The sequence below is a fragment of the Engraulis encrasicolus genome, chromosome 15 (assembly GCF_034702125.1).
Source record: "Engraulis encrasicolus isolate BLACKSEA-1 chromosome 15, IST_EnEncr_1.0, whole genome shotgun sequence".
In the NCBI taxonomy this organism is placed as follows: domain Eukaryota; kingdom Metazoa; phylum Chordata; class Actinopteri; order Clupeiformes; family Engraulidae; genus Engraulis; species Engraulis encrasicolus.
In genome coordinates, this window is record NC_085871.1 from 51,145,903 (window position 1) to 51,172,878 (window position 26,976).

The 26,976-nt window shown below is 40.9% G+C and overlaps 1 protein-coding gene across 1 annotated transcript; it reads right to left on the reverse strand.

The window, feature by feature from the left end:
- Positions 1–3,825: 3,825 nt before the first annotated feature.
- On the reverse strand, positions 3,826–14,218 carry LOC134464729 (CD9 antigen-like). Its single transcript, XM_063218079.1, has 5 exons — positions 14,111–14,218; positions 11,803–11,909; positions 8,671–8,745; positions 5,658–5,747; positions 3,826–3,942 (listed from the first exon to the last, which is right to left on the reverse strand). Exons 1-5 carry the CDS (start codon positions 14,130–14,132, stop codon positions 3,853–3,855), a joined length of 384 nt encoding a protein of 127 aa, XP_063074149.1. The 5' UTR covers positions 14,133–14,218; the 3' UTR covers positions 3,826–3,852.
- Positions 14,219–26,976: the final 12,758 nt, after the last annotated feature.

Below are 26,976 nucleotides of genomic sequence, written 5' to 3' on the forward strand. Positions count from 1 at the left end.
AAGGGGTTAATTACCTATGTTATGGATCATGGTATCTTGAACAAATCAAGGTTCTAGTGTTAACACATTCTGAGCTGTACCGTTGCTTTTCTGTAGGTCAGTGGGTTGTGCAGGATCGCCATGGTTAGTTCTGTGCTGTGGGAGGTGACATAAAAGTTGAGCAGCATTCAGAGAGTATGCAAGGGTCATGGAGGACAGTTTGTAGTAGGAGCCACACGCGATGTTAATGTTGCAGCAAAGTTTGAGTTCTTTCCATCAGATTAGAATGATCACTGATGTCCTCAACTTTCTCACCAACAACACCACTTTGAAGCGGACAGAATGCCACCTCCAACATGCACTGAGCACCACTCCGCACCTACATTGCACAATCTGTTCAGCAACCAGGTTGTTAACAGGAGTGTCGCAACCGTCTCTTGTCTTCAGCTTATACAGGCAGGATAGGTTAGTTCTCAAGAACATAAAATAAGTGTAACTGTTTCAAAAAGGAATCTTCTGCAGTACAAAGATCAACCATAGAAGACACCAGCAATCATCGTAAAGGAGCAGAAGTTGGTCTCATCTAAAGACATAGCTGAGGCACATAGGAGGATTGCCATTGCTGAGGAACGGGGCATGAGTATTCAGCAGACTCATGATGTCCTTTCAGCATCACCTTTGTTAGATGGTGACCTTCTGTTGGTTGTTAACCAGTCAAAGCTTGTCAGTGAAATTCAGCCTCACCTTAATCTCACCCAATGAAGCTCTGAGTCTACTTATTGCCCTCATGTTCGGGTAGACTTCATGTCAAAGATCCGTCAGACGCCTCTGTCATCAATGCCATCATCAACTCAGCAGTATCCCTCTGTTGACATCCAGAGCTCATCCATCTTGTGACTCCTACATTGAGATGTCATTGAAGGAAGGTGAACGCATGCGGTGTACCAACTGAACAACAGCCGTTGACATCATTGGCATGAACGGACTAACACCAAAAATACTGAATCAAACCAAGATATCGCAAAACATGCCCACTCAATGCAAAAGCGTGTACTCAAGTTGGGTCTCCTAAGGGGGCGTTGTCCCCTACCTCTTCTTCTCTTTTTGAGGTGTTTTCGCAAGACGTGCTCTACCGCCATCTACAGCGCTAAGGGGACTTCATTGATTCTCAACCTCAGGACTCCGAAGGTCTCCTAACCGAAGGTCTCCTAAAGGGGCGTTCACCCGACGTAAAGTGGATACCGGAAAAGAAACAAAATGACGCTTCTTGTTAGATCCATCTTCTTTGCTAACACCCATTCCTCACCAACTTGATAAGTTCCGGGCCTCTGTGGAGAACAAGTGAAATCTCCAATTGTTAGTTCCAGACGTGATTTATTGTCAAACCAGAGGCAATACTACTGTCATTGTCAGCCCTGTTGTTGTTGATGATGAGGTGCTACCAGCAAAGTCAGCTGATGGTGAAGAGATTCCAGAGCTCTTGAACTGCGTTGATGAGGCTTAGGCCAGGTTGCTGGTGCATGTTGAGTGGGCTGTTCGTGTGAAGCCGTGCAGAACAGTTGTTATAGACTCAAATGATACAGACACATTTGCATTGCTTCTCCACTACGGCCCATATTTCCAAGAACTTGGTATGCAGGAGATTTGCCAGCAGTATGGCACTGGTTAGATGCGGAGAATGCTTCCCCTCCATCAATTAGTCTCTCATCTTGGAGCATCACTGACAAAAACTGTGATCAAAGAACATATCCATTTATTTAAGGAGATGATTGCATGAGTAGGGGGGTTGCATGAGGTTGGGACTAAACATGCAGCCATGGTTTCTGATCCAGTCCAGTACTTGCTAACTTTGGAGAGGCCAAAATATTGACCGAGCAAGATGCAACATTGGCTGGGAAGTACTTGGTGCGTGTCTGGGCTGGGGCCAGATCAACCACAACAGCTGTAATATTTGATGATCACAGAGTAGAAATGTACAGCAGTGGTGATGGAATCAATGCTCTTCCTCCCATCAGTAGTGCTATAAGAGGGCACATTCAGAGAGGGGCATTTCTAGCTTAAGCAAGCCTAAGCATCATGGGTGGCAGGAGCACACACCTTGCATACTCCTGCCATTAAAATGCCTGAAACCGTGATCATAAGCTGTGCTTAAATTGTGCAAATGTACAGGACAGTGTGAAAATCGCAAATGCTGCTGGAGTTTCACGGACTATATTTTGCCAAGGAAAAATGAGGAGCCATTGTAAAAACACATCCCACTAAATTGCATGCATACACAAATTCAGTTCAAAAATAGAAAATACTGTGTGTACATTATGTGTTATCTTCCACCTTAATTAATGTTACAATGTTCCACCTTAGTTAATTTATTGTGTTTTGGGCTTAATTTAAGCCTATGCCTTTATCATGACATTTATTCATGAAATGTTTATGATATGATGGTCCCTAAAGTGTTAAGAAATATTAAATGTTAGAAATGTTAGATTTACATTTATAGTGTCAGTTCCTTATTCTTAACAATGACCTAATGGGCAAGCACATGGCTGAGTTCTTCAGAATAGGAAAAATACCTTGACCCTGACATTGACCTTGACCTTTTAAGGACTATACTGACACAAATAAATCATAGTAAAATCACCAAATAACTCCTCATGCCATAATTGATCATTTGTCTCTCATTTTTACAATGGAAAATGGGTCTACTAACGTTCATCAGAATAGCAAATTTGACCTTGGCAATGACCTTTTAAGGTCAAAATCACACATCCTCCTCATGTAATTGTCAGAATTGAATTCCTCTCCAAAAATTGGTCAGAATTGATGTATGGCATGTGTATAAACAGTTTAAAAGTAAAAAACACAGGTTTTTGTCATGGGCAATGGCGGCCATATTTGGCGGCCATATTGTGAAAAATCTGGCACTATGGTGGACGAGCACCTCCGTGATTTTTAATGTCTAGGAACCCACTAACTCAAATCCAGTGAGAAACGCCCCCAACTCCAAATTGCGAACGGGTCTACATGGCTGGTCCAGGACTACTATATTTACTTCAGTTTAGTTCAGCTGAGTTTGGTTAGAATGAAAAAAGAATAATATACAGTACAATCAATGCTTGAACATCAGAAAGACTTTATAACAGCCCAACGGAAATAGCATCATTTTATTTTAATCTTTCAAGCCAAGCATCATGGCATCATTTTATTTTAATCAGTTAAACTATCAAAGCATCATAGCCATGCGTACACTGTGTGTGTGTGTGTGTGTGTGTGTGTGTGTGTGTGTGTGTGTGTGTGTGTCTGTCTGTCTGTCTGTCTGTCTGTGTTTTTATACAGCAACGCAGAGGTGGAAGTACTGATGTTGTGTACTTACTGTAAGTAAAAGCAGAAGTACCCTGCAAAAAAAATACTCAAGTGAAAGTAAAAGTTGCACACCAAAAATGTACTGAAGTAAAAGTCCTAAGTACTAACTTTTAAATGTACTTGTTGAGTACAAAAGTACAAGTAGGCCTATTCGCGCAATGGCTGTCTTTCTCCATAGGCTATCTGCCTACTTGATCCAACAGGAAAGAGTTCTATTTGAACATGACTGTGGAGTCCTGTTAATGTTTTATTTTAAAGTATCTTTTCTGTTTGGGCGTCAGTTTGGAAAAGGGGCTTTGTCCCGCCTCCCTGCCCGCAGCTGAGGCTACTCAAATCAGGAAAACCAAGGATAAGTAACATAGTCTTCTACTAGAAATATACGTAGTAGAAAGTACAAGTAATTGTCAAACAATGTAATTGAGTAAAAGTAAAAGTCTGCGTTTTTATTTTTACTCAAGTAAGTACAAATTCCAGAAAAAAAACTACTTAAGTACAGTAATGAAGTAAACATACTTAGTCACGTTCCACGGCAAAGGTACACTTTGTCTTTTGGAGGCATTTGATGACAAAGTACAGCAGCATAATCAAGATGATCCCAAGGACCTGAGTAGAGAGAGAGAGAGAGAGAGAGAGAGAGAGAGAGAGAGAGAGAGAGAGAGAGAGAGAAAGAAAGAAAGAGAGAGAAGGAGAGTGGGACAGAGAAAGAGAGAGAAAGAAAAAGAGAGACAGACAGACATAAGACTTTTTTCACAATACAAAAACTATTATTACTATTATTATTATTATTATTATTATTATTATTATTATTATTATTATTATTATTACTGTTGTTGTTGTTATTATTCGTGTGTACTGTGCTTGGGTGCAGGGCTGTAACAAGACATTTTGAAATACCAGGGTAAAATACTGCGTGCTGTATCACATACTGTGCATTTAGAATGCTTCAAACACTTCAGACTTACTCTCTCGAATTTATCATTGTTGATCATATATCGATTTTCATCATAGATGAATTTTACATTACATTTACAAAATTACAGAGGACATGACCTCTGTGTCCTCAGTGGTAGTTAAGGCCATGCTTGGGTGGGCATCTGTATCACTCAAGGTCATGGAGGTCAAAAATAGGCTTGCTAATGCTATAGTATTAAATTGAACGTTAACTCAATCCCCCCCCACACACACACACACTCACACACACACACACTCACTCAGTCACACACACTCACACACACACCAAGGCTTGACTTTGGCACCTACCAACCGGCCAAATGCTGGTAAAACTTGACTGGCTGGTAACAATTTCAGTGTCACTAGCCAATTTGGCAGGTAGCTTATTAGCATATCAAAATGGCGTATATTCTGCTCTTTGCCCCTTGTGTATCAATTCTTTGCATTTAAGTTCAACAAAAAGCTCAGTTACTCAGTTTCTATTTGTTTGTTTTATTTCCATGTAGAAACCCATGCACTCATCTACTTGCTGTAGGCACCTCATCTCCTGAGGTTAGATGGACAGCGTCGTCAGAGATTCTTTAAGTATAGAGAGAGATGCCAATGTAATAGGTTTCTATAGATACCTAACATGACCAGGTTCCGGTCTGCCTAAAGGGGCGTGTCATAATGCTCCTACAATGAATAGAACAGTCCTTAGGTCTGCCTAGGTCTGCCTAAGGGGGGCCATAACAGAACCAGGAAACAATGGGCTAATGGAACTTCTCTCTCTCTACTCTCTCTGGCGTCGTGATGGGAAAAAAAATGGGGCTAGTAAAATAGCTGGAGGGCTAATGACTGGGAAAAACCACTTGCCACAAGCGAAAACGTTAAAGGGACACTGTGCAGGAAATGGTCAAAAAAGGTACTGCAACTATGCATTAAAACTGGACTGCCTATTGCCAAATTTGATCTTTACATGAAAGTTTACTAAGCAATAAACTAATATTTCCTAGTATGGTCCAAGCACAGTCATTTTTGCAACTAAAAATGGCTATTTTTGGAAATTCAAAATGGCGGACCATGGAGAAGATCCCCCTTTTCATGTATGAAAAGTGCAATTTTTCCAGTCATAATAAATACTTAGAATTTGATGGTGGTGGTAAGTATTCATGAAAAAGGTAACATTAGTGAATGGGCAGCATGAATTCTAGAAATAAACAAACAAAAAATCTCACACAGTGTGCCTTTAATGTCAAGCCCTGTCACACACACTCACATACGCACACATACCAAATGACTCCGATACCATCTCTCCCCCCCCCCCCCCCCCCCGCCCCACACACACACACTCACTCACTCACTCAGGCTCACACACACACACACACCATGACTGCGATCAAGAGTCCCACTACGCCAATCACTTGCAGCATGCCGAAGAACAGCTGATCGATGGCAGCGGGGTCACAGCAGCGCATCTGAAACACACACACACATATTAATATGACGCCTACTCACATGGGTGCAGGCACACAGGCACACAGGCACACACACACACACACACACACACACACACACACACACACACACACACACACACACACACACACACACACACACACACACACACACACACACACACTCACTCACACACACACACACACACACACACACACACACACACATATATATGAAGTCTACTCGTACACAAACACACACACACACGCATAAGACGTCTCAATCCCTAGAGAGCAATAGTCAAGCTCTTTTGACCCTCCGCCCCTCATAACTCATAATACTCATAATACCCTGAATTTCCCCCTGGGGATCAATACAGTTACTCTATTCTACTCTACTCATGAATTTGGATTAAATCATTTACATACAAAGATCTGAATAACATCATTTTGGTATCATTAGTTGTTATTATGACGTAATTATGACATCATTATCTGATTTTATTGTTCAAAAATGTCACCATAATGTATTTTCCATCATATTCAGATAATGCAACTCAATTGTAGTGATTATGCTTCAGATCACTTAAGTGTTCACATGGATTTCTGATGCTAATGGAAATAACTAAAAAATAGGAAAAATTACGTTACACAAAATGACATCATAGATATGGCAAAGTGGCTTCAGGTTAGTATAACATTGCAGCAATCAGTAAGTCAACGAGAAATAAAAAGAATAAATTACTTTAAGATAAAGTATGCCATTTGATTATAAATGTGATGATGTAATCAAATTAGCATATTTTACCATAAGTTAATGATAATTAATGAAGTTGATATTAGATTAGGTAAAGTTATGCCAATATAATGGAATAAGTATACAATAAGTAGTATGTCATAAGGAAAGTACACTGATGAGACCTAGATCAGTGACAGTACCTGTCAGTAAACGATTGCCATGGCAACAGGAAAATGTATAAACCTCACTTTTTTGGTACCTAGGGTTAGTTCCGTAGTCATAGCGTAAGTCGCTAAGGAATGATACGTCATCAAAGTTGGTGCGGCCCCACCCCGGTCTGAATGGGATTCATCATTTATGTGGCCGTTATACAGGGGCGTAGCACCAAATTTGGGGCCCTAGGAACGACCTCTTCCATGGGCCCCCCTACACACACCCCACCCCACCCCGTATCAGTGTTTGGGAGAGCAAGGGACAGAATCAGCTGTGATTTAGCCTTGGCACTGACAGAAGCTGACTTCGAAATTTCGCTTAAAACCTGCTGTAAAGCAGAGTAAAGAACTAAAGTAGGCTGTCGCTGTTTGGATTTGATGTCGTTTATTCTCAACCTTTTAAAGTCAGGGCACCCCGAAGTTATATTTATTTCTTTGAAATCATTAGGCCTATTTATTAGGCTACTGCATATAATTTCAGAATTTAATTAGCCAGGAACTATTTCACAGTAGCCTACCTTGTAGTAATTTTCATGAGCACTCAATGCAGATAGGCTACCTGCTCAGCACGGAGGTAGGCTACTCTGCCTGTCTTTTCTATGCAAACCGCTTTGCGCAGATAGAATGGCGTCAGCAGCATTCATAACGCAGACTGGTGCCCCGTCAAAATCTCGTCATTATTTTACCACACTTCAGCTATAACGGGCGTTGTCAGATGGTCAGAGATATGGCCAAGTAACCAGAGCTTTCCTATTGAGAGTGTTGAGACCGCAAAATAAAAGCAGAATGAAAATTCAAGACTGACAGCTGTTCGCACCGCTACCTTGACATTGGCAACTGATGAACATGACGTCGTTATAGCCTAGGCTATTCATATCGTTACGAGGACAGAATCAATCTGCAAATTTGATGACCAGGGCGGGCAGCATTGCACCCGGTTGAGAAACTGCTTTTCTTCAAGACTAGGATATTAGCTAAAATAGGCTCACCTTCTCTCAAGTTCACACCATTTGCACCTGCTGCGACAGGGGGCATCTTCACGTCCGTGACATTTTCTGAAATTGATTTATTTTACAAATAGCTTTGCTATCATTTGGATATTTGAACCAACATCGACCCATGGTCTTTTGGGACACTTGAATATATCAAAGACAAATATGGGTTCTATTACAATGATAGCCAACAAAATTAGATTTTTTTCATTTGACTTCGGCTATCACAGAAGGCCACACGGAATGGAAATGGGATAGGCCTAACCAGTTATCCTACTGTGTAGCCTAGGCTGCAATTTTGACATTTGGGCTCACCTTTCTTGCAAGAAATCAGCTGCAGTTGCTTTCCTTCATTTTGTTTCCCCTGTCTCTCTTGCCTTTCTATTCTTTTTGTGAAAGACTGGTATTTTAGACGTCTTTCATTGCTAACCGGCTGCTGCGTTTAATGCATAATATTGAAGTGAGTGAGTGTTGATTCCGCATATTGTACAATCAAAAGTCCGCGAGCGGGCGGACTAAACCAATGCGTGATAATGGGGGTGTCCGATATAGAATATAGCCTATTTGCAGGCTAGTATATCCAATTCAACAGATGTATTTCCAGAGAATATGGAATTACATAAATTGCCAACATGTATTGACATTATTTTAAAAATAGTGTTTTAAAAAAACGAAAGAAGAAAATTATTTTCCATTGGAGGGCCCCCGGTGGGCCCCCCAGGTGGTCTGGGCCCTGAGAATGAGTCAGGGTTTTCCCCCGTTATATTTAATGGGTACCCTGGCCTACGCTGCATAGTACGTTTATATATATAGGTGTGTGTGTGTGTGTGTGTGTGTGTGTGTGTGTGTGTGTGTGTGTGTGTGTGTGTGTGTGTGTGTGTGTGTGTGTGTGTGTGTGTGTGTGTGTGTGTGTGTGTGTGTGTGTGTCTGTGTGTGTGTGTGTGTGTGTGTGTGTGTGTCTGTGTCTGTGTGTGTGTGTGTCTGTGTGTGTGTGTGTGTACCTTGTCTTTATTGGACAGTACCCAGATGCCAATGTCCATGTTAGCAACAAGGATCGCCAACAGGGAGACGAAGAACTGTGGGGTCACACAGAGGTCACAGGTCAAGGTCAAGAGGTCACAGGTCAAGGTCAAGAGGTCAGGACTAAGTTGAGGGACACACACATACACTTGATTCTCAAAGTCAAGGATGCTTCAGCCCTGAAGTCGTGCAATCGCAAGACCAGGCTCAGAGCCTCACAAGCATCTCAAGCTATTATGAATATGAAATATTATGTAGGCTACTGTATATGGAACTGCTTGGAAGTGTGGAAGTGTACGTCATAGTAGTTCCGTTTTGGCCACTAAACACTTGGCCACTAAACACTAAACACTAAACACATTCAACTGATTTTAAACCGTAAACACAATCGGTTGACTGTATATCTGTAATGGGGATATTTGAAAAAGCACAGTTCTACACGATGTTTCCAGTGAAAATGACAGTGGTGGCGACTTTTTAAGAGCATCTCATGAAGCTTGTCCGAAATTACAAACATCTGTACAATTGTGCTTCCCCATTGCACTTTGATAAAAGAGCGTGCAAATGTAGGAGCAGTAGTAGTATCGTCTCCTCCTAGTCCAGGGACTCCTTATTTTTGTTTTGTTTTCCTTACAGTGTGTATTTCCAATGTCCGCATCGCAATGTTGTGCTCTCTCTCTCTACCACCTGCATGATACCACCAGCATTGTATGTGCTGGTTTACTGCTTTTAAAGTAGGGGTGGTGAACCTATGTCTCGAGGGCAGCAGGGGTGGGGAGACTATGTCTCGAGGGGTGTTTGCAGCCCATGAGGCCGTTTTATCCGGCCCCCGACATCATTTTAATGTTAAGCAGCTTCATATAAAATATGAAATATTTTGTAAAGGAATCATAGAAATTACATTTTCAATACAATTAAGCTACATTCAGGGGACCTAGAGAAGGTGGGGTCTGTTTTAAAGGTGGCTGCCTTCAATGTAGGGCCTAAAGTGCAGGGGGAAATCCTGGTTTGTGTTCATAGTGCGGCCCTCGGAGGACTTTTACGGCCCTCGGATGAATTTGAGGTGGCCCCTTGAATGAAAAAGGTTTCCCGCCCCTGTTTTAAAGCAAGTATGTGCAATCGGTGGCGGATAGGCTTACGAAGGGCCTAACAACGTGGTAGCTAGAGTGTCTTGGAAGGTTTCTAATAATCAGAGGTGGAAAGAGTACAGAAAATGTGTACTCAAGTAAAAGTATCTTTACTTTGCCTAAATTCTACTCAAGTACAAGTAAAAGTACCTATCTAAAAATCTACTCAAGTAAAAGTAAAAAGTACTTCACTTAAAATGTAATTTGAGTAAAAAGTACTTAGTTACTTTTAATTAGCTTTCCTCTTGAGAATGTTTATTTTTCTTGAATATCGTCCTCCATAACCTCTATCTCTTGCTTGGCACCAGCCATCATCCAATACATTGATACAAGATAGTAAAATAGTGGAAATGCTGTGTGCCATCCTGCACAATCTTTCATTTCTGGCGGATTGTGGCATTATTGTGCATGGCATTTTGCCTCTCAGTCAATTTTTTTTACTCAGTACTCAGGCCAGGTTCCAGTGTAATTGAGTAAAGTACTTGGGTCAAAATGTACTCAAGTACAAGTAAAAGTATTAATTTAAAAATTTACTTAAAAAGTACAAAGTATTCATAAAAGCTACTCAAGTACAATATTGAGTAAAACCCCTGCTAATAATGCATCATAGATCATAGTTACATACTGTACTATTATTATGACCAGGGCTGGACTGGCCATTTGGCATAGCGGGCATTTCCCGCTGGGCCCAGCACACTTTTGGGCCCCTATTTTCACAAATGTAAAAAAAAAACAATGTTTTTTGGTGTCGTTGTTGGGTTTTTTTTAAATTTCTGAAAATAAGGGCCCAAAAGGGTGCAGGGCCCCACCAGTGAGTCAGTTCTGCACTACTAATAATGAAGGGTCCCTGTAAGCCAGAAGTGCATCCCTGGTTATGAGGAGTTATAATGCATCAATGTAACATATAGGATTGTTATGGCTAGTTTCACCAAGATCATCAATTGCAGCATATAGGACAAATAGATGTAGAAAATATCACTAGAGGTGACCCCGCCCCCCTTTTTACGGCAATCTGTAGCGGCCATTGTCTGTAGGTAGATCAGAGAAATGGAAATTAACGGAGAAGGAGGTTCACCTCTGTCACAAATGGCTTAATCATGTGAAAATGTCCATCAACACACTATTCAAGGACAATATGTAATGTATGTAAGTAATAGTGTGTTACTAACTATGTTCATAAAAATATATAATTTGATTTTTATATGTACTTTATCGACTCATATGATTTAAGTAGATATTCAGCCTGACATTTCAAATCTGGTCCTTGATTAATGTGTTAATGTGTTTCATATTCACACAGTTTTAGCCAATTTTTGACAGGGGTAGGCGTGTTCCCCATTGACTTGCATTGACTGAAGGTGCCTACACTACCTACGGAAGTTGGGAAGCTCCATGTGCCATTTCCCAGTGCTGTCACAAATTGCCGTGTCACCTCTAGTGTTATTTTCTACCTCTATGGTTAGGCCTATGGAATCCTTGCAGTAAGCAAAGACAAGGGATCTAGTGTGTATGCATTTGAATGCAGTAAGCAAACACAAGTGATCTACTCTAGTGTTTCTCAACAGGGGTGCCGCAGGCCCCCCTCAGGGGTGCTGTGGCTGATAAATCAATTATATAATATAATACATATTTGTCTAAATTGATAAGTTAATGCTAGTCAGTGGAATCTTTCATCTGCCATTTAAGCACAATAAAGTAAATTTAGGTCGCCCCAGTCAGCTGCAACTTCGAACGTAGGTTGTGTGACGTCTCCAAATGTGTTACTTTTCTAAGCTTTTGTGGTATGTGATGCGATGCCATGTTACAGCTTATGCCATGTTGCTTAGGGGTGCCTTGAAATTTTTCATGAATTGAAGGGGTGCCTCGCCAAAAAAAAAGGTTGAGAAACACTGATCTAGTGTGTATGTGTTTGACTGCAGTAAGCAAAGACAAGAGATCTGCTGGTGTGTGTGTGTGTGTTTGCAGTAGGTGGCTTGGAGGACTCACAAATCCCAGCATGCACTTTGATTCCTTGGTGGTCGCACGGTATCCCAGGGGGCCACTCACCATCAGCAGAGCACCTGCCACAGGCAGGATGTACACACGATAGGCACCTGCGACACAAACACACACACACACATACACACGGCACACGCACACGCACACGCACACGCACACACACACACGCACACAGGCACACGCACACACACACACAGGCACACACACGCACGCACACACACACACACACACACACACACACACACACACATGCACACAGGCACATAAGCATGCACGGACACACACACACACACACACACACACACACACACACACACACACACACACACACACACACACACACATACAGGTACACACATACACACACACACACACACACACACACACACACACACACACACACACACACACACACACACACACACACACACACACGCACACAAACAATGACGCACCATTTCCAAGTTAAGGCGGGCATACACTGTGCAATATTTTCACTAGTGGGTATTAAGATCCTGCTCACACTGCACGAGGGAATTTCACGACTTAAAAGTTCACATCTCAGGACTCACGTCCTCACACTACACTATACGAGCCGACAGTCGGATATGAGCCGAATGCTCCCACCGTGCGGCACGACAGGCATGTTTCCCGGGTCTGCAGAGGAGGGAACATGCGCACCTCAGGTGGAGATGGGGTTGCGCTCATATGTGCACGTGTAGTGTCAAATTGGGTCGTAGCACTGCTTTAACTGTGCGATTTGCCCACGAGGCACGACCAGGATTTCAAACAGAAGAAGTATTAACATTTGATCTCTATCTGTGAGGGTTATATATGAGCGTCATCAAATGCCAGTCACAGTACAAATTCATCATTTATAATAGAAGTGTGATGTGCACTTTACTACATATACAGTATAAGAGGGGGACCATTGGGTCAATGTCATGCAGGTCTCGATTTTGCGCATTTTGGTTATTTCATTGAAAAAGAATAATAAAAAAAAATGTTTTACATCCGGGCCGGATTGAACCCTCGGGCCGTATGTTTGACACCCCTGGTTTAAATAGTAATTAGTGATTCATCTAAATTTTATACCTCAGAGATGGTTGGCCTAAATTAATAATGATAAAAAATATATCTGTAATGTTTAATGCTTAAATATATCATGAAAATGTATAAAAGATGAATTTCTTGGCATTATATTTTTTCCATAATAATAATAATTGGTATAATCACACATTTCAAACAAGGCATGTGATTTGACTGTTAGATTAAATATGAAATAGGTAGGCCTATGTTGATTAACCCATTGATGCCAAATACTGTGAAGTCCATCATTGACCCTAGTGCCAGGAGCTGCATGATGTAGCTTTAGGCTCATGAAATGCAACATTTTTTTTTTCAAATTAAGAAAATTGTTATGTTAGAGCTAAATGAACATATAATGCAAGATGAGGTTCCCAGCTTGTAATGCAATTCATTTAATGCTTTGTATGTGCTTCAGATGCTGAAGCAGGTGTTTTTACAGGTATTTCTTTAACACTTGCTTAGGAAAAAGACAGATAATTGGCAAAAGTAAGGTTGAAGAATAAGGTATGCCCCCCCCCCCCCCCCCTTCAAAACATGTTGGCCCCTGTCTGATAGCCAGGCCGTGCCCTCCTAGTGACGCAACAGCTTCAGCATTGCTACCAGTGAGGTCCAGAGTCAATGCAAGTACTTTCTGAGTTCCTGCAAATACGGGAACTCTTCCCACTTTGTTGGGAAGTAAGCAATCAGTATCAACCCAAGTGAGGCCATTTGGGAAATGCTGTTTGGGAAATGATAATTGTTATGCTCTTGGTCAGACCAAGTCTCGAAGAGATTTGAAAGTCGATGATAATCAGGCTACCTGTCATGCCATTGTCGTAAGAATGTTATACTTATATGATTCTTATGTATATTCTTGTATGTACATGTATATGCAGGAATATATATGTATATGTCTGTGACTGTATCTATATAGTTCCAGTTGTGTTAAGTATTGGGTAAACTGTGCTAGAGTGTGGGGGCTGGTTGAGGTGTGATTGAGCTAATTAGCATCTGTAAAGCATCTGGGCTGGGTGGGCCAAGAGTATAAAGGGCCTGGGATGACACAGGCGAGTGTGCATCCTGCCTAGGGAGATCAGCGAGTGTCTATCGCTAGGATGTGCCCTTTTCCAAATTTCTCTGGAGCAGTATTAATAAAGGAATCTGCAGAAAACTCACCGGACCAAAAGTGCCTGTCTGACATTAATAGAGAAAAACCCCACACGCCCACCTGGTAATTTTACTCTACCCATGAGGGCAGATGAGCCTTCCGTGGCTGTGAGGAGCGCCCGTCTCCTCTGGTCAAAGCATGGCCACAGCCCAATGGCAAATGTCGGTATCCCCACCAACTACAGAGAGAGAGAGAGAGATACAGAATAAAAATACATTAGATAGATAGATGGACATTAGAGACAGATCATGTGTGTGTGTGTGTGTGTGTGTGTGTGTGTGTGTGTGTGTGTGTGTGTGTGTGTGTGTGTGTGTGTGTGTGTGTGTGTGTGTGTGTGTGTGTGTGACAAAAAAGATTTCATGCATGAAGAGGTTTTCATACTGATTCACCTGCTACATCTACATAAGTCTCTTGAAATTTAGTACACATGCACTTTTTCAGGTGAAGTCTGTCTTATTGTATCATTTGAGTGAAATGAAATGAAATTAATTAATTTAATTTGAATAATTTTTTAATTTAAAAAAACTGTATTTGTATACAATTCAAACAAGACCATTAACAATGTTCAAACAAAAATAACGAATTGAAGTAAAAGATAAAAAAAATAAAATAAAATAAAATAAAATAAAAACGTGACTTTTGTAGGTTTTTTATGTGTAAATGCAGGCGTAAAAGAAATCATACAAACTGTTGAACAAACGAACCTGAGAAAGAAAATATCTCCAAGAAGATGATGACAAGATATATATATAGATGTAACGGAGGCTAACTAGCGCAGAGTTGGCGTGGAACGTTGGTAAAACCTCCCTCCGATAGCCTCATACAGTCTCGTGCCGTTGGGCCGAGAGACTAGTCTCTTTGCCCAGCGGTATCGTACTGTGTCTCCCATTGCCGAACCGTTGTAGTTGACGAGGTCGCACGTTCGATCCCCGAGGGGGGTGAACAGGTGCAAGATGACCTCCGTCACATAGAGAGAGAGACCACCACAACGATCAATGCCACAACATCGGACACACACACACACACACCACAACGATCAATGCCACAACATCGGACAGACGGCATTACAATAGGACAACACCCGTCGAATGAGTAGGCCTAATCACAGACTTTTAAAATACCGCTAGGCCTATCAAATTGTATAAAAGCGCAATAAAAGTTGTAGTTACTCCCTTAAAACAGCGATCGAAACTCCCTATGCCACACCAAAACAATTAGGCCACAACTGTTAACCACACCAAATGCCATTCGACTTGAGCCGAAGTAATGCCCTTTAGGCAACACACCAGAAATAGGTCTCACATCATCACTAAACGTTTGTAAATACACTATTTTACCTCACACATGCACTTTGTGCAAGCATTTTATTTGCATGTACCAAAACAAAACATTGTATGTGGGGCAATACAATTATTTTATGTATAAAAACGTTTGGTGATGTGATATATTGCCTTGGCGGCACCTCATACTTAAGTACCACTTAGGCTTAACCCTCAAGCGACCGGCCTGTTTTTGCGACTAATCTGACCGAGCAGGGTCATTTATGACCCCAAGGAGTTTATATAGAAATAGCATTATATAGATTACTTTTCGGGGTTCATTCAAATTTATTTATATCTTGCACATACTTGTCCCTCATCTAAAGCAAAAAAATGTGAATTTAAACATTTTATTGTTTTGCTAAAAATTACTCAAACTTACATACGTATATGCTAAATATGATGTATACCCTCATTTGCATATGTAAACATAAAAATACAAAAAACATCCAATACATTTTTTTCTTCTATCATCATCAGTAATCAACTGAGAAAGTTTCATGGTGATATCTATCATTTACATTTTTTAGCCTATTCACTTGTAGTAATCTTACCATAATAATACAGTATATTTATGCTAATTATGGAAATTGCTCAAAGTGAAACTTTGGGAAACCAAGCTAAATTCTATCCATTAGGCCCATAGATGATATTTCTGCAATAAAACTTTAGGCTACTCAACATTTCTGGGTTCATGAAATCACAAGATCAGAGAATATGGTAATTTACATAGACAAAACCATGTCTCAAACATATAACCATATGCACACTCAAAATTTCTCTGAAACTTTTTCTGGACATTGTAGCCGTGAAAATGTGTCTTCCATATATATTAGAGCAAAGAAATGATTCAACTGATGCTCCAGCCTTTGTATAGCCATATAATAAGGAAAATTCTAAAAACGCCATTGATTTCTACACTGATGACTTGTTTCCTACCTCTTTGTTCATCAGGATGACTTCCATTTCATATTCTCATCATGTGTCTAGGACCACTGTGCCATGATATCAACAAATATGGAGCAATAACAGAGGAAATTCTCCCTGGGTGCCCTCACAATATGCTTTGTTGGCTATTGCAGGGGTGCCCTATTTATTTATATAATATATTATATTTTAATACTATAAATGTTTACTAACCCCAACTCCGATGAAGTTGGGACGTTTGGTAAACAGTGAATAAAATCAAAATGCTATCATTTTCAAAACACTCAATCTATTCATTAGATGGAGAATAGTGAAAAGACAACATATTAAGTGTTAAAACCGGGAAAAAATATTGTTTTGGGGGACATATGTACTCATTTCTAATTTGAGAAATCCAACACGTCTCAAAAGAGTTGGGACGGGGACAATAAATGGCAGCAAATGTCGAGGAAGACTAAAAACAAAACAAAAGACAACACTTAACAGTTAAATACATCAACCGATGAGATGATTTTATATAAAAAACAGTGTTAATTCCTATCTTGGACATGATTTCACCAGCTTAAATGGTGGGTGTATTCCTTGTCATGTTTTGCAATGTTTTCCTTTCTGTAGTGCTTATAGTGTGACAGGTCTTGACCAAAAACCCACCATTTTATCACCTGCTGGTCCTTATGATGGAGCCAAACTGTTAAAACATAGTAGAGAATGCAATTTGACCTTACTATGTGGCAGTAATCGAAGATCTCCCTTCAAAATATAATGCATGAGTGGCTTTTCATGCTGTTTAAAACCCATTTATACCATTCAGCACTGTATTTAACTCTACAGTTGAGTGAGAACATCTTAACCAATGCACTACTGCACCCGCATGCCATCATGGAGGCTGACTTTTGAAGCTAGCACTAACACAAGTTGGATGGTCCATTTTCACTTTAGCACAGGATGTGCAATGCTCTATTATTGTCAAAAAGAATGGACTTCTACAACTTCTGCTGACTTCTGTAAGCAAAGGACAGTTTCCCATGTCTTCTGGGTCTATTTCAAGTGAGCTCAGGTGCTTAGGAGAATGTTAAACCCCTGTGTCATTTTCATGCATTAAGCATTCTTAATATGGTCAATTTTCAATAGCTCTAGCACTCCAGGAATTAGAGTGAGACTACAGCCAATATATATTTCATGATGTCATGAACCTATACAATGATTTTATTAACAAAAATATGTCTTATATACACTCAATCGTGGTAAATCAAAGGGAATTCAAAAATGTATGTAATAACTATGGTAATTATTCCCTTTGCATCTTTAATTCTGAGTGACTCAGCCTCTCTGTGATGATCTTATACCTGGACACCTATATTGTCCGTCAGTACAATTCATTTTGAAATGTTATTCTTTGTTGTTTTATCTTATTTGGATGTTTACTAAATTTCACTGATCCCCGTCCCAACTCTTTTGAGACGTGTTGGATTTATCAAATTAGAAATGAGTACATATGTCCCCCAAAACAATATTTTTTCTCGGTTTTAACACTTAATATGTTGTCTTTTCACTATTCTCCATCTAATGAATAGATTGAATGTTTTGAAAATGATAGCATTTTGATTTTATTCACTGTTTACCAAACGTCCCAACTTCATCGGAGTTGGGGTTTGTATATTATGAATATTTCAAGTCTGCTGACCATGGCTTGCCCAAAGAAACAAAATACAAAAATCAGAGTTTGAAAATTACTACAACAATGACCATTATAATGTTGAGTATCTCATGGATCCTTTTGGGGTCATAAATGACCCCAGAGGTGTTTTGGTTATAAATCCTATATAGATGGTCCAAATCTCACAAAAATCATTCACAACATGCACAACATATGTATTGACAAACTCCTAGAAGGACAAGTTTTTCTGATGAAAATTGCTGAAATGGTGTATGAAAATATGTGCCCGGGGTCATAAATGACCCCAGTCGGTCGCTTTAGGCTTAAGTACTACTTAAAGGAACAGTCCACCCTTTTTTGATTTTCGCATATTTGCAGTATTTCCCAGCATTATTCAAGAATGTGCTTATAATTTTCTTCTATGTGTTTTCATTGCCTAGTTTAACAGTACAGCCAAATTAAGCGTAGCAATGCAAGTCTATGGGTGCAAACTAAACATCCTCAAATGTACTTATAAACCACTTTAAAATTAATTTAAATTAATAGCAAAACAGCCATTTAATCCCGTCCTGTGATCACTTGTGCCTTGATGCTAATACGCCCATTTACTTCCAGTGACTATGCTAAACTATAGTAATAATTCTGATATCAATAAATTTAAGCACTGAAAACACTGAGAAGAAAATGATATGCACATGAACGAATGATGCTTGGAAATACTGCAAATATGTAAAAATCAAAAAAGGGTGGAGTGTTCCTTTAAGAGTATTTGGGAAACGCAGCCCAGGGCATCTCAGAAGGAATGGGAAAACAGACTGTGGGACAACTGAGCAATCCACAAATCATATGAGCAGGGCCGTCGTTAGGCCTATTTTAGGCCCCCCCTACATTAGTATTAGCCCCCCCTTTAACGATTTTGCAAAAAAAAAAAAAAAAAATTTTTTTTTTTTTTTTTTTTAATTTTTTTTTGAATTTTTTGAAAAACAATGCAGTAAAGCACTGAATACGAACCACCAAGAAGGCAAGTTAATCTGAATACAAGTTCATGGTTGCTTATTTATTGTTTAATGCCACTTATATCCTACTGCACAGCAATAAAAGCAGGGTGCACAGCAATATGTTATGCGGGGGGGAAACAGGTAGAGGATTGTGCTTTGTGACTAGAGACACCTAGAGAAAAGAGTAATTACTTACACGGATGAAATCTTCAGACCCAAAGTACCAATTTTCACTCACAATACCCGTGTAATAAATCAATTTGACATTGTCTTGAAATTATAGTTGAGTTTTTAATATTTGTCTTAACAGTTTGAAAACACACATGAACTGATTAAAATAGCTACTAATGGAGTAAAAATGACCAAATATCTGCCGGGGATGCATAGTTTTCCAAGTAAGGAACCTGTTTGAATGAATCGCTTCCTGACCACTGCTTCTCCTGGAGACGCGCAGTTAGTAACTCCTTAAAGTTCCTAGTCCTTGTGTAAATTATGCTCTCTGCATTTTTATCTAATCATATTAACTTCCGTACATAATATTCATCAGTTGAAACATTTTGAAATGTTTTGTTTAGCTTACATATAAGGAATGTTCATTAAAATGTGAAATAAAAAATAAAAAATCACTGTAACTAGTGTTTAAAAATCGGTATGGTGCTCTTAAAATAATTGTTCAAGAAGACGCTTTTGCACACCTCTGTAGGTGGGCAGATGCGTAGGATATTATCCCAGTGGGGTTGTCATTCAAGTGTAAAGAAATCCTGCATACTGTCCATTCCACCAACAAACTTTAATACAACATGAAGAAGGTCGGATGACCGAAACAATGTATTAAAGTTTGTTGGTGGAATGGACAGTGTGCGGGATTTCTTTGCTCTTAAAATAATTAATTCATAGACAAAACCTTAGCAGGTGAGCTGAAAAAATGTCCTCTGGGGCTAAGCCCCCCCTGTCTCTCAAACCTAGTGATGGGCCTGCATATGAGTCACAGTGAAAAACTGAATATGATGTCTATCTAGGATCGGCCGTATAAATACGAAAGTAACGCTGTAAAACATTGTTTTTTTTGCTGTTCATTTTGAACTGCACAGATGTGGCACTTCATGACAATAGGCCTAATTTCAATTTCCTTGAAACGTAATTTCAATTTCCCTGCATGACATGTGCATATGAAGAAACTGACAATAAAAGCCGACTTGACTTGACTTGACTTGACTTGACTTGACTTGACTTGACTTGACTTGACTTGACGTTCTACTGCGCAGTCTGTAGGATCAAGTTGCGCGCACTCTGTAGAAAGCCCAATCGAGTAGCTACCTGATGTGAATCGCTAATGTTATCTACCACCGACTGGCATCAGATATTGCAAAGTCATACCGATTACGTTTGAGCATATAAAGCTTATAAGCCATTAGCGAATTTGCTTTGTTATAATGCAGGGCTGGACTGTGCATCTGGCATACAGGGCATTATCCCGGTGGGCTGACAGTCCTACATTGTTTTTTTTTTTGGTTGGTTGTTTTTTTTTTTTTTTTACTTGGAGATCGGCCCTCAATTTAGATGGGATGGCCCATTGCTCTTTTTTTTTAAGGGGTATGCCACTATTTTGATTTAGATGGGATGGCCCATTGCTCTTTTTTTAAAGGGGTATGCCACTATTTTGATTTAGATGGGATGGCCCATTGCTCTTTTTTTAAAGGGGTATGCCACTATTTTGATTTAGATGGGATGGCCCATTGCTCTTTTTTTAAAGGGGTATGCCACTATTTTGATTTAGATGGGATGGCCCATTGCTCTTTTTTTAAAGGGGTATGCCACTATTTTGATTTAGATGGGATGGCCCATTGCTCTTTTTTTAAAGGGGTATGCCACTATTTTGATTTAGATTGGATGGCCCATTACTCTTTTTTTTAAAGGGGCATGCAAGACTAAGCACCTCTCTTGCAGCCTTCAAGAAACAACTAAAGACATTCCTCTTTCGAGAGAATCTACTAGACTAATGATTGAACTGGCCTTGCCCCAGGGCAGAATCCTGACATGATGTTTAGTTTAGTTTAGTTTGTGAGTGTGTGTTTGTGTGTGTGTGTTCTCGTTATTTCCTCCTTATTAAAAAAATAAAAATATTTGTAATTGCACTTGTTGTTCTGTATATCTCCTGTGCACTTTGTATTTGCTTGTGATGTTGGCTTGATTATGTCCTCTTCTGAAAGTCGCTTTGGTTATAAAGCGTCTGCCAAATGCAATGTAATGTAATGTAATTTAAAGGGGTATGCCACTATTTTGGGGCTTAATACAGTTAAAATTACATGAAAAATTAGACGCTTTACCACCTTTATAAACCCACATTTTTGCTATGTGGCCGACCCGGGTTTGACTCCCGGCCCAGGTCCTTTGCCGACAATCCCCCATCTCTCCCTGCCCACTCACTTCCTGTCACTACCTTCACTATCCTGTCAAATAAAGACAATAAAAAGACCAAAAATATACAGTATATATATATCAAAAAAAGTAAACGACAGAAAAGCAGAAAAGTATTAAAGTTAAAGTATTAAAGTATAAAAATTATTATGCTATTACTGGCTGTAACTTTACAAAAGAAGTGATTGAAGCAATGGGGGCTGCATATTGAAAATGTATTAGTATTATGAGTATATGAGTATTTAAATTACCCAAAAGCCTTAATAGCACAAACTATTTTTTTTTACAGCACAATCCGGCACAAACAAACAATGTGCAGTGTTATTTCAGCATTTTGGGTCGGAGGGGGTGCCGGCTTCACACAGTTAAAAAACCCCGCTCTGTTTTCCGCTCTCACAGTTCAGGGGTGAGTTTCTCAAAAGAGAAGTTGTTAGCCTGTTAGCAACTTCGGTAGTTGCCAATGGGAAAATGCATTGAAAACAACAAAGTAGCTAATGTAGTAAGCAACTTTGGTTTTGAGAAATTCACCCCAGCTCTGCTATAATGCGTCACATAACTTTATATATACATCAGATATTTTTTTAAATGTTTTTTTAAAATAAACTCACCAAAAATATGAATTTGAGGATCATGACGAGGTACTTGACGACCTTCTTTGCGCATGTCGGCTCCTGCGTGTCGGTGTCGGTGTCGGCCATTGCTCAAATGTGCGGAGCTATTATACATGCACTGTAGGGTCTGCTGTCTGTCTGTCTGTGATATTCTGCCGCCTGCAGCGTGGGGTAGAGTGGAGGGCCGCGTCTCTGTCGTCTGTTTGACGCTCGCGTTGTTCTGGTGGCAGCAGAGTGGATGATGGGCACGCATTATAAGGGCAGAGCTGTCTCTCCACTGACCCCATTTCGGGCTTGAATGTACACTCCCACTTTCAACACTGAGTCATTAGGCCGTCACCCCCCCCCCCCTTTTTTTTTCTTCCTCTGTCAGTTGAAATCATAACCTCGCCATCAAAAAGCGAGTTGTATTGCATTGCAAGTTGTAAACAGTAGCATGGCCTTGAGAAATTGTACACATTTGCTTTTAAACTATGGGAGTTAATCCTGTAGGCAAAACAGTGATAAGTGTCAATTCAATAGTAACTTTTGACATCATAGTTTATATTCACATTCGTGGTGCATGCATGATGTGCGCTGTTTGGCACTGTGTCCAGACCTGTTGCCTCCCGGTCATGCCTCTTGGCTCTCCCCCCTCAGCATGTGCCTCCCCCTGTACCAGGTCTTTTGAAAAAACAGGGGACGCGTTTTTTGATGGAGCAATACTTTGGTAGTTACAGTAGTTAGTTTTGGTTAGACCAGAATGAATTGAAATGGCCAAGTGCGCATGCGCTCTCCAAAGCAGCACTGCTCCATCAGAAATGAGCCCGGTAGTATGCACCATTCAGAGGCTAAAAGCAGTGGTTCCCAACCTATGGGTCGGGACCCAACCTATGGGTCGCCAAAGATCCACAGTGGGTCGCGAGACTCGTGAAGCCCTCTTGATTTTAAGGGGTTTAATTTAAATACCATATATAGCCCACGTTGAATAAATGACAAAGCATTTCAACCAGAAGCAACAACATGTAAGTGATACATTAAACATTTATTCTATATTTGACTGAAGACAAATTGAGGAATAAAATGAAACGAGTTTTCATAGGAAACAGATTATCACGTGACTCCCTCTTGTGCGGGTGCTCACGTGGTTGGGTCACCAAAGCTTACAATGGTAAAAAATATGGGTCCCTGAAGAAAAAGGTTGGGGACCACTGGCTTAAAGTATACCCCCGCAGCCCCCATGAGGCAGGGGGGCCCATACGAGGAGGGGGGGCCCACATGGGCCCTTGACTTGAAGAAACGGGCCCGCTCCACATGATATTAGGCCCTCTTTTTTCGTTCGGGGGCCCATTCTTGGTAGCTTGCAGGGGGGGTCTTAAGTACTTGCCTTACGCCAGTGGCGCCATTGGATACGTGCCATTGAGAGAGGACGGGGAGGGCTGGAACAGCATGTGGACTAGAGAGGAGGGGGAGGGCTGGAACAGCATGTGGACTTTCTTGGACACGTGGACAGAGCATTCCTGTCAGAACTGGGCCCTGACAGTTACTATGTCAAAAACAAAAATGTAATCTTCCAGAAGAAAGCCAGACTGCAGGCAACCAGACATCTTTTCACTCTAGGATACACCGCCCTAGAACATGCATTATGTTCTGATTACTAAGGCCTTAAAGGGGTATGTCCCTATTTTGGGGCTTAATACAGTTAAAATCGTTGGCTGGGGTTTATAAAGGTGGTAAAGTGTCTTATTTTTCATGTAAGCCGTTGTCTTGCTTTAAGACAAGTTAAAAGAGGGAGAATGTCGCTAAGCTAGTGAAAGTCAATGGATCCGTGTAGCATGCTACAATGCTGCACGGATCCATTGACTTTCACTAGCTTAGCGACATATTCCCTCTTTTAACTTGTCTTAAAGCAAGACAACGCTTAACATGAAAAAATAAGACACTTTACCACCTTTATAAACCCCAGCCAACGATTTTAACTGTATTAAGCCCCAAAATAGTGGCATACCCCTTTAAACTCAGTACCTCTGGAAGCTTTGACCTGGCACTAAAATATTTGACAGTATCACTACTGTATGCTTATTGCATTATATGGATGTGGAGTATGGGGCCCACTCAGTTGGCTATAGACAACACAAGATGGGACAGACATCTCATAGAATCCCTGCAGAATTGGCCCTGCCGTGTCCAACCGGTAGGGCACTCGTCTACCATGCGGCTGACCCGAGTTCGATTCCCGGCCCGGGTCCTTTGCCGGCCCTTCCCCGTCTCTCTCTCCCCACTCACTTCCTGTCACCACCTTCATTGTCCTGTTATAAATAAAGATAAAAAGACCAAAAACAATTATCTAAATAAAAAATAATGAAAATACATTAAAAATAAATAAATAAATAAGTAAATAAATGAACAAAACATGAATCAATGAAAGAACTATCTGGAACATTGGGAGTACCAAACCAAATCACAACCCAAATTAGAATGTGATCACATACTAAACAGAAATTATGAATTACCTAACCTGTCAGTGCGGAAATGTTTTCACACTTTTACTTTTACCAGTGACAACACAACTACCCCAGCTAAAGAGGTCAAAACATGTGGGGTCCAGGATTTAGGCCTCACATGGAGTGAGGGCCCCAAATTGTTGATGTGATCCAAAAGCAGTGGCCTCACGAAGGTAGATTGGTGCAGTACAGACACACACACACACACACACACACACACACACACACACACACACACACACACACACACACACACACACACACACACGTGTGCGCACACACACACATACACACAACACACACACACACACACACACACACACACACACACACACACACACACACACACACACACACACACACACACACACACACACACACAAGAAAGCCACAGGTGACCTATATTCATTCAGTGGAGCAGTCTTTTTTTTGCCAGGAGTAGCTCATGAAAGCTACTTTCACACCTGCAGTAGACACACACACACACACACACACACACACACACACACACACACACACACACACACACACACACACACACATACACACACACACACACTAAAAAGCCACAGGTGTGTCCAATATTCATTCAGTGGAACAATTTGACCCAAATGTTGCTCGTGCCATCACTGACAACAAGCTCCCTTTCTGACAGGCTTTGCTATAAACAATGTGCAGAATTTGTGATAAACATTTTTTATAAGGCCCAGTAAGTTTGCAAACATCGCAGGAAATTAAGTTGTTAAAATACAGCAAACGACTTACAATTGGCACTTCATCGGATTCAACAAAGAGCAGAACATCCTCTGGCAAATACAATATGTCAGCTTGAAATGTGGGATGCACAACATTACAAACATCCACTCTTCCTACTGGAAGTGCAAAGACAGTGTGCCTCGTAAAGCATTACTGAAATTCCACAACGCGAAGCGTCACAACATTTAATAACAAGCGTGAGGCTTGTAGACTACACCAGAGATTCTTTTTTTAAAGTATTTTTTTGGGCTTTACAAGCCTTTATTGTTTTGTCTCAGACAGGACAGTGAAGCAGAGACAGGAAGTGAGTTGGGAGAGAGAGACGGGGAAGGGCCGGCAAAGGACCCGGGCCGGGAATCGAACCCATGTCGGCCGCGAAGTAGATGAGTGCCATACCATATCAGCCACAGTAGGGCCTGCCAACACCAGGGAATCTTAACCTTTTTGACATTGAGGCCCATTTCTTTCTTTTTTTAAAAGTATGTTTTGGGGGCTTTTGGGGCCTTTATTATGACAGGATAGTGTGAGAGGAGACAGGAAATGAGCTGGAGAGAGAAATGGGGTAGGGCTGGGAAATGACCCCGGCCGGACTCGAACCGTGGTCCCCATGGGCATGCAAGCCCAAATGTGGGGGGCTTAGCACTCTACGTTCACACCTGTAAACACACACACACACACACACACACACACACACACACACACACACACACACACACACACACCAGAGGGGACTGTCCAATAAAGAGAAGGTACACGGATACGGTTGCTGTCTCGTAGAGACGAGGTACACACACACACACACACTCACACACACTCACTCACACTCACACACACACACACACACACACACACACACACACACACACACACACTCACACACACTCACTCACACTCACTCACCCACTGTTGCTGTCTCATACACATGAGGTACACACACTAAGGGTGTAAATAATAATTGATGTGTATCGATGCAGCGATACTGCGGGCGACAGACAGACAGACAGACAGACACACACACACACACACACACACACACACACACAAGCACGCACACGCACACACTCCCACCTGCAGTGCTGTGCCAGCCATCCATCTTAGCCGGCGTCCATCGCGTGCAAATACACATACTCACGCTCTCGAAGCCACAGGTGACCTAGTTCAGTAGCCACACTCTCGAAGCCACAGTTGACCTAGCGCAGTAGCCACACTCTCGAAGCCATAGTTGACCTAGAATAAAATATGGCATAGTCTACAGAAGAAAACCATGATATGTGTAGATTAAAACGTGTAGGCCTAGATGATTTAACAAAGCCATAATTAAATAAGTGATAAACAAATAAGTGAAATAAGAAATAAACAAATAAGTGAATGAAAGGATAGGCTGTATGCAGAATGCAGTAGGCATGGAGCCCAGGACCACAGTGGAAACGGGTAGCAGGATTTAAGATGAACTAATTGCTGAAAATGCATCAAAATAAGACCAAATGAAACAGGCAACCACTGTTTAATCAATAATTGTCTATGAAGCCTACATTACTTTTTAATTGTTAATTAAAATCGTTAGGCCTACATTTAATTTAATTGTTAAATTTAATAATAGGCCTAGGCGATAGGGAAGTCAGATGCTAAGAGGGAGGCGTGCATTTTGTCCTCCGTATCAGAGTGGCCTGAATTTGAATTAAATTCCCGGACTGAGAAAAGGGTCCACTCCGGGCCTGCACACACACTCCCACCTGCAGTGCTGTGCCAGCCATCCA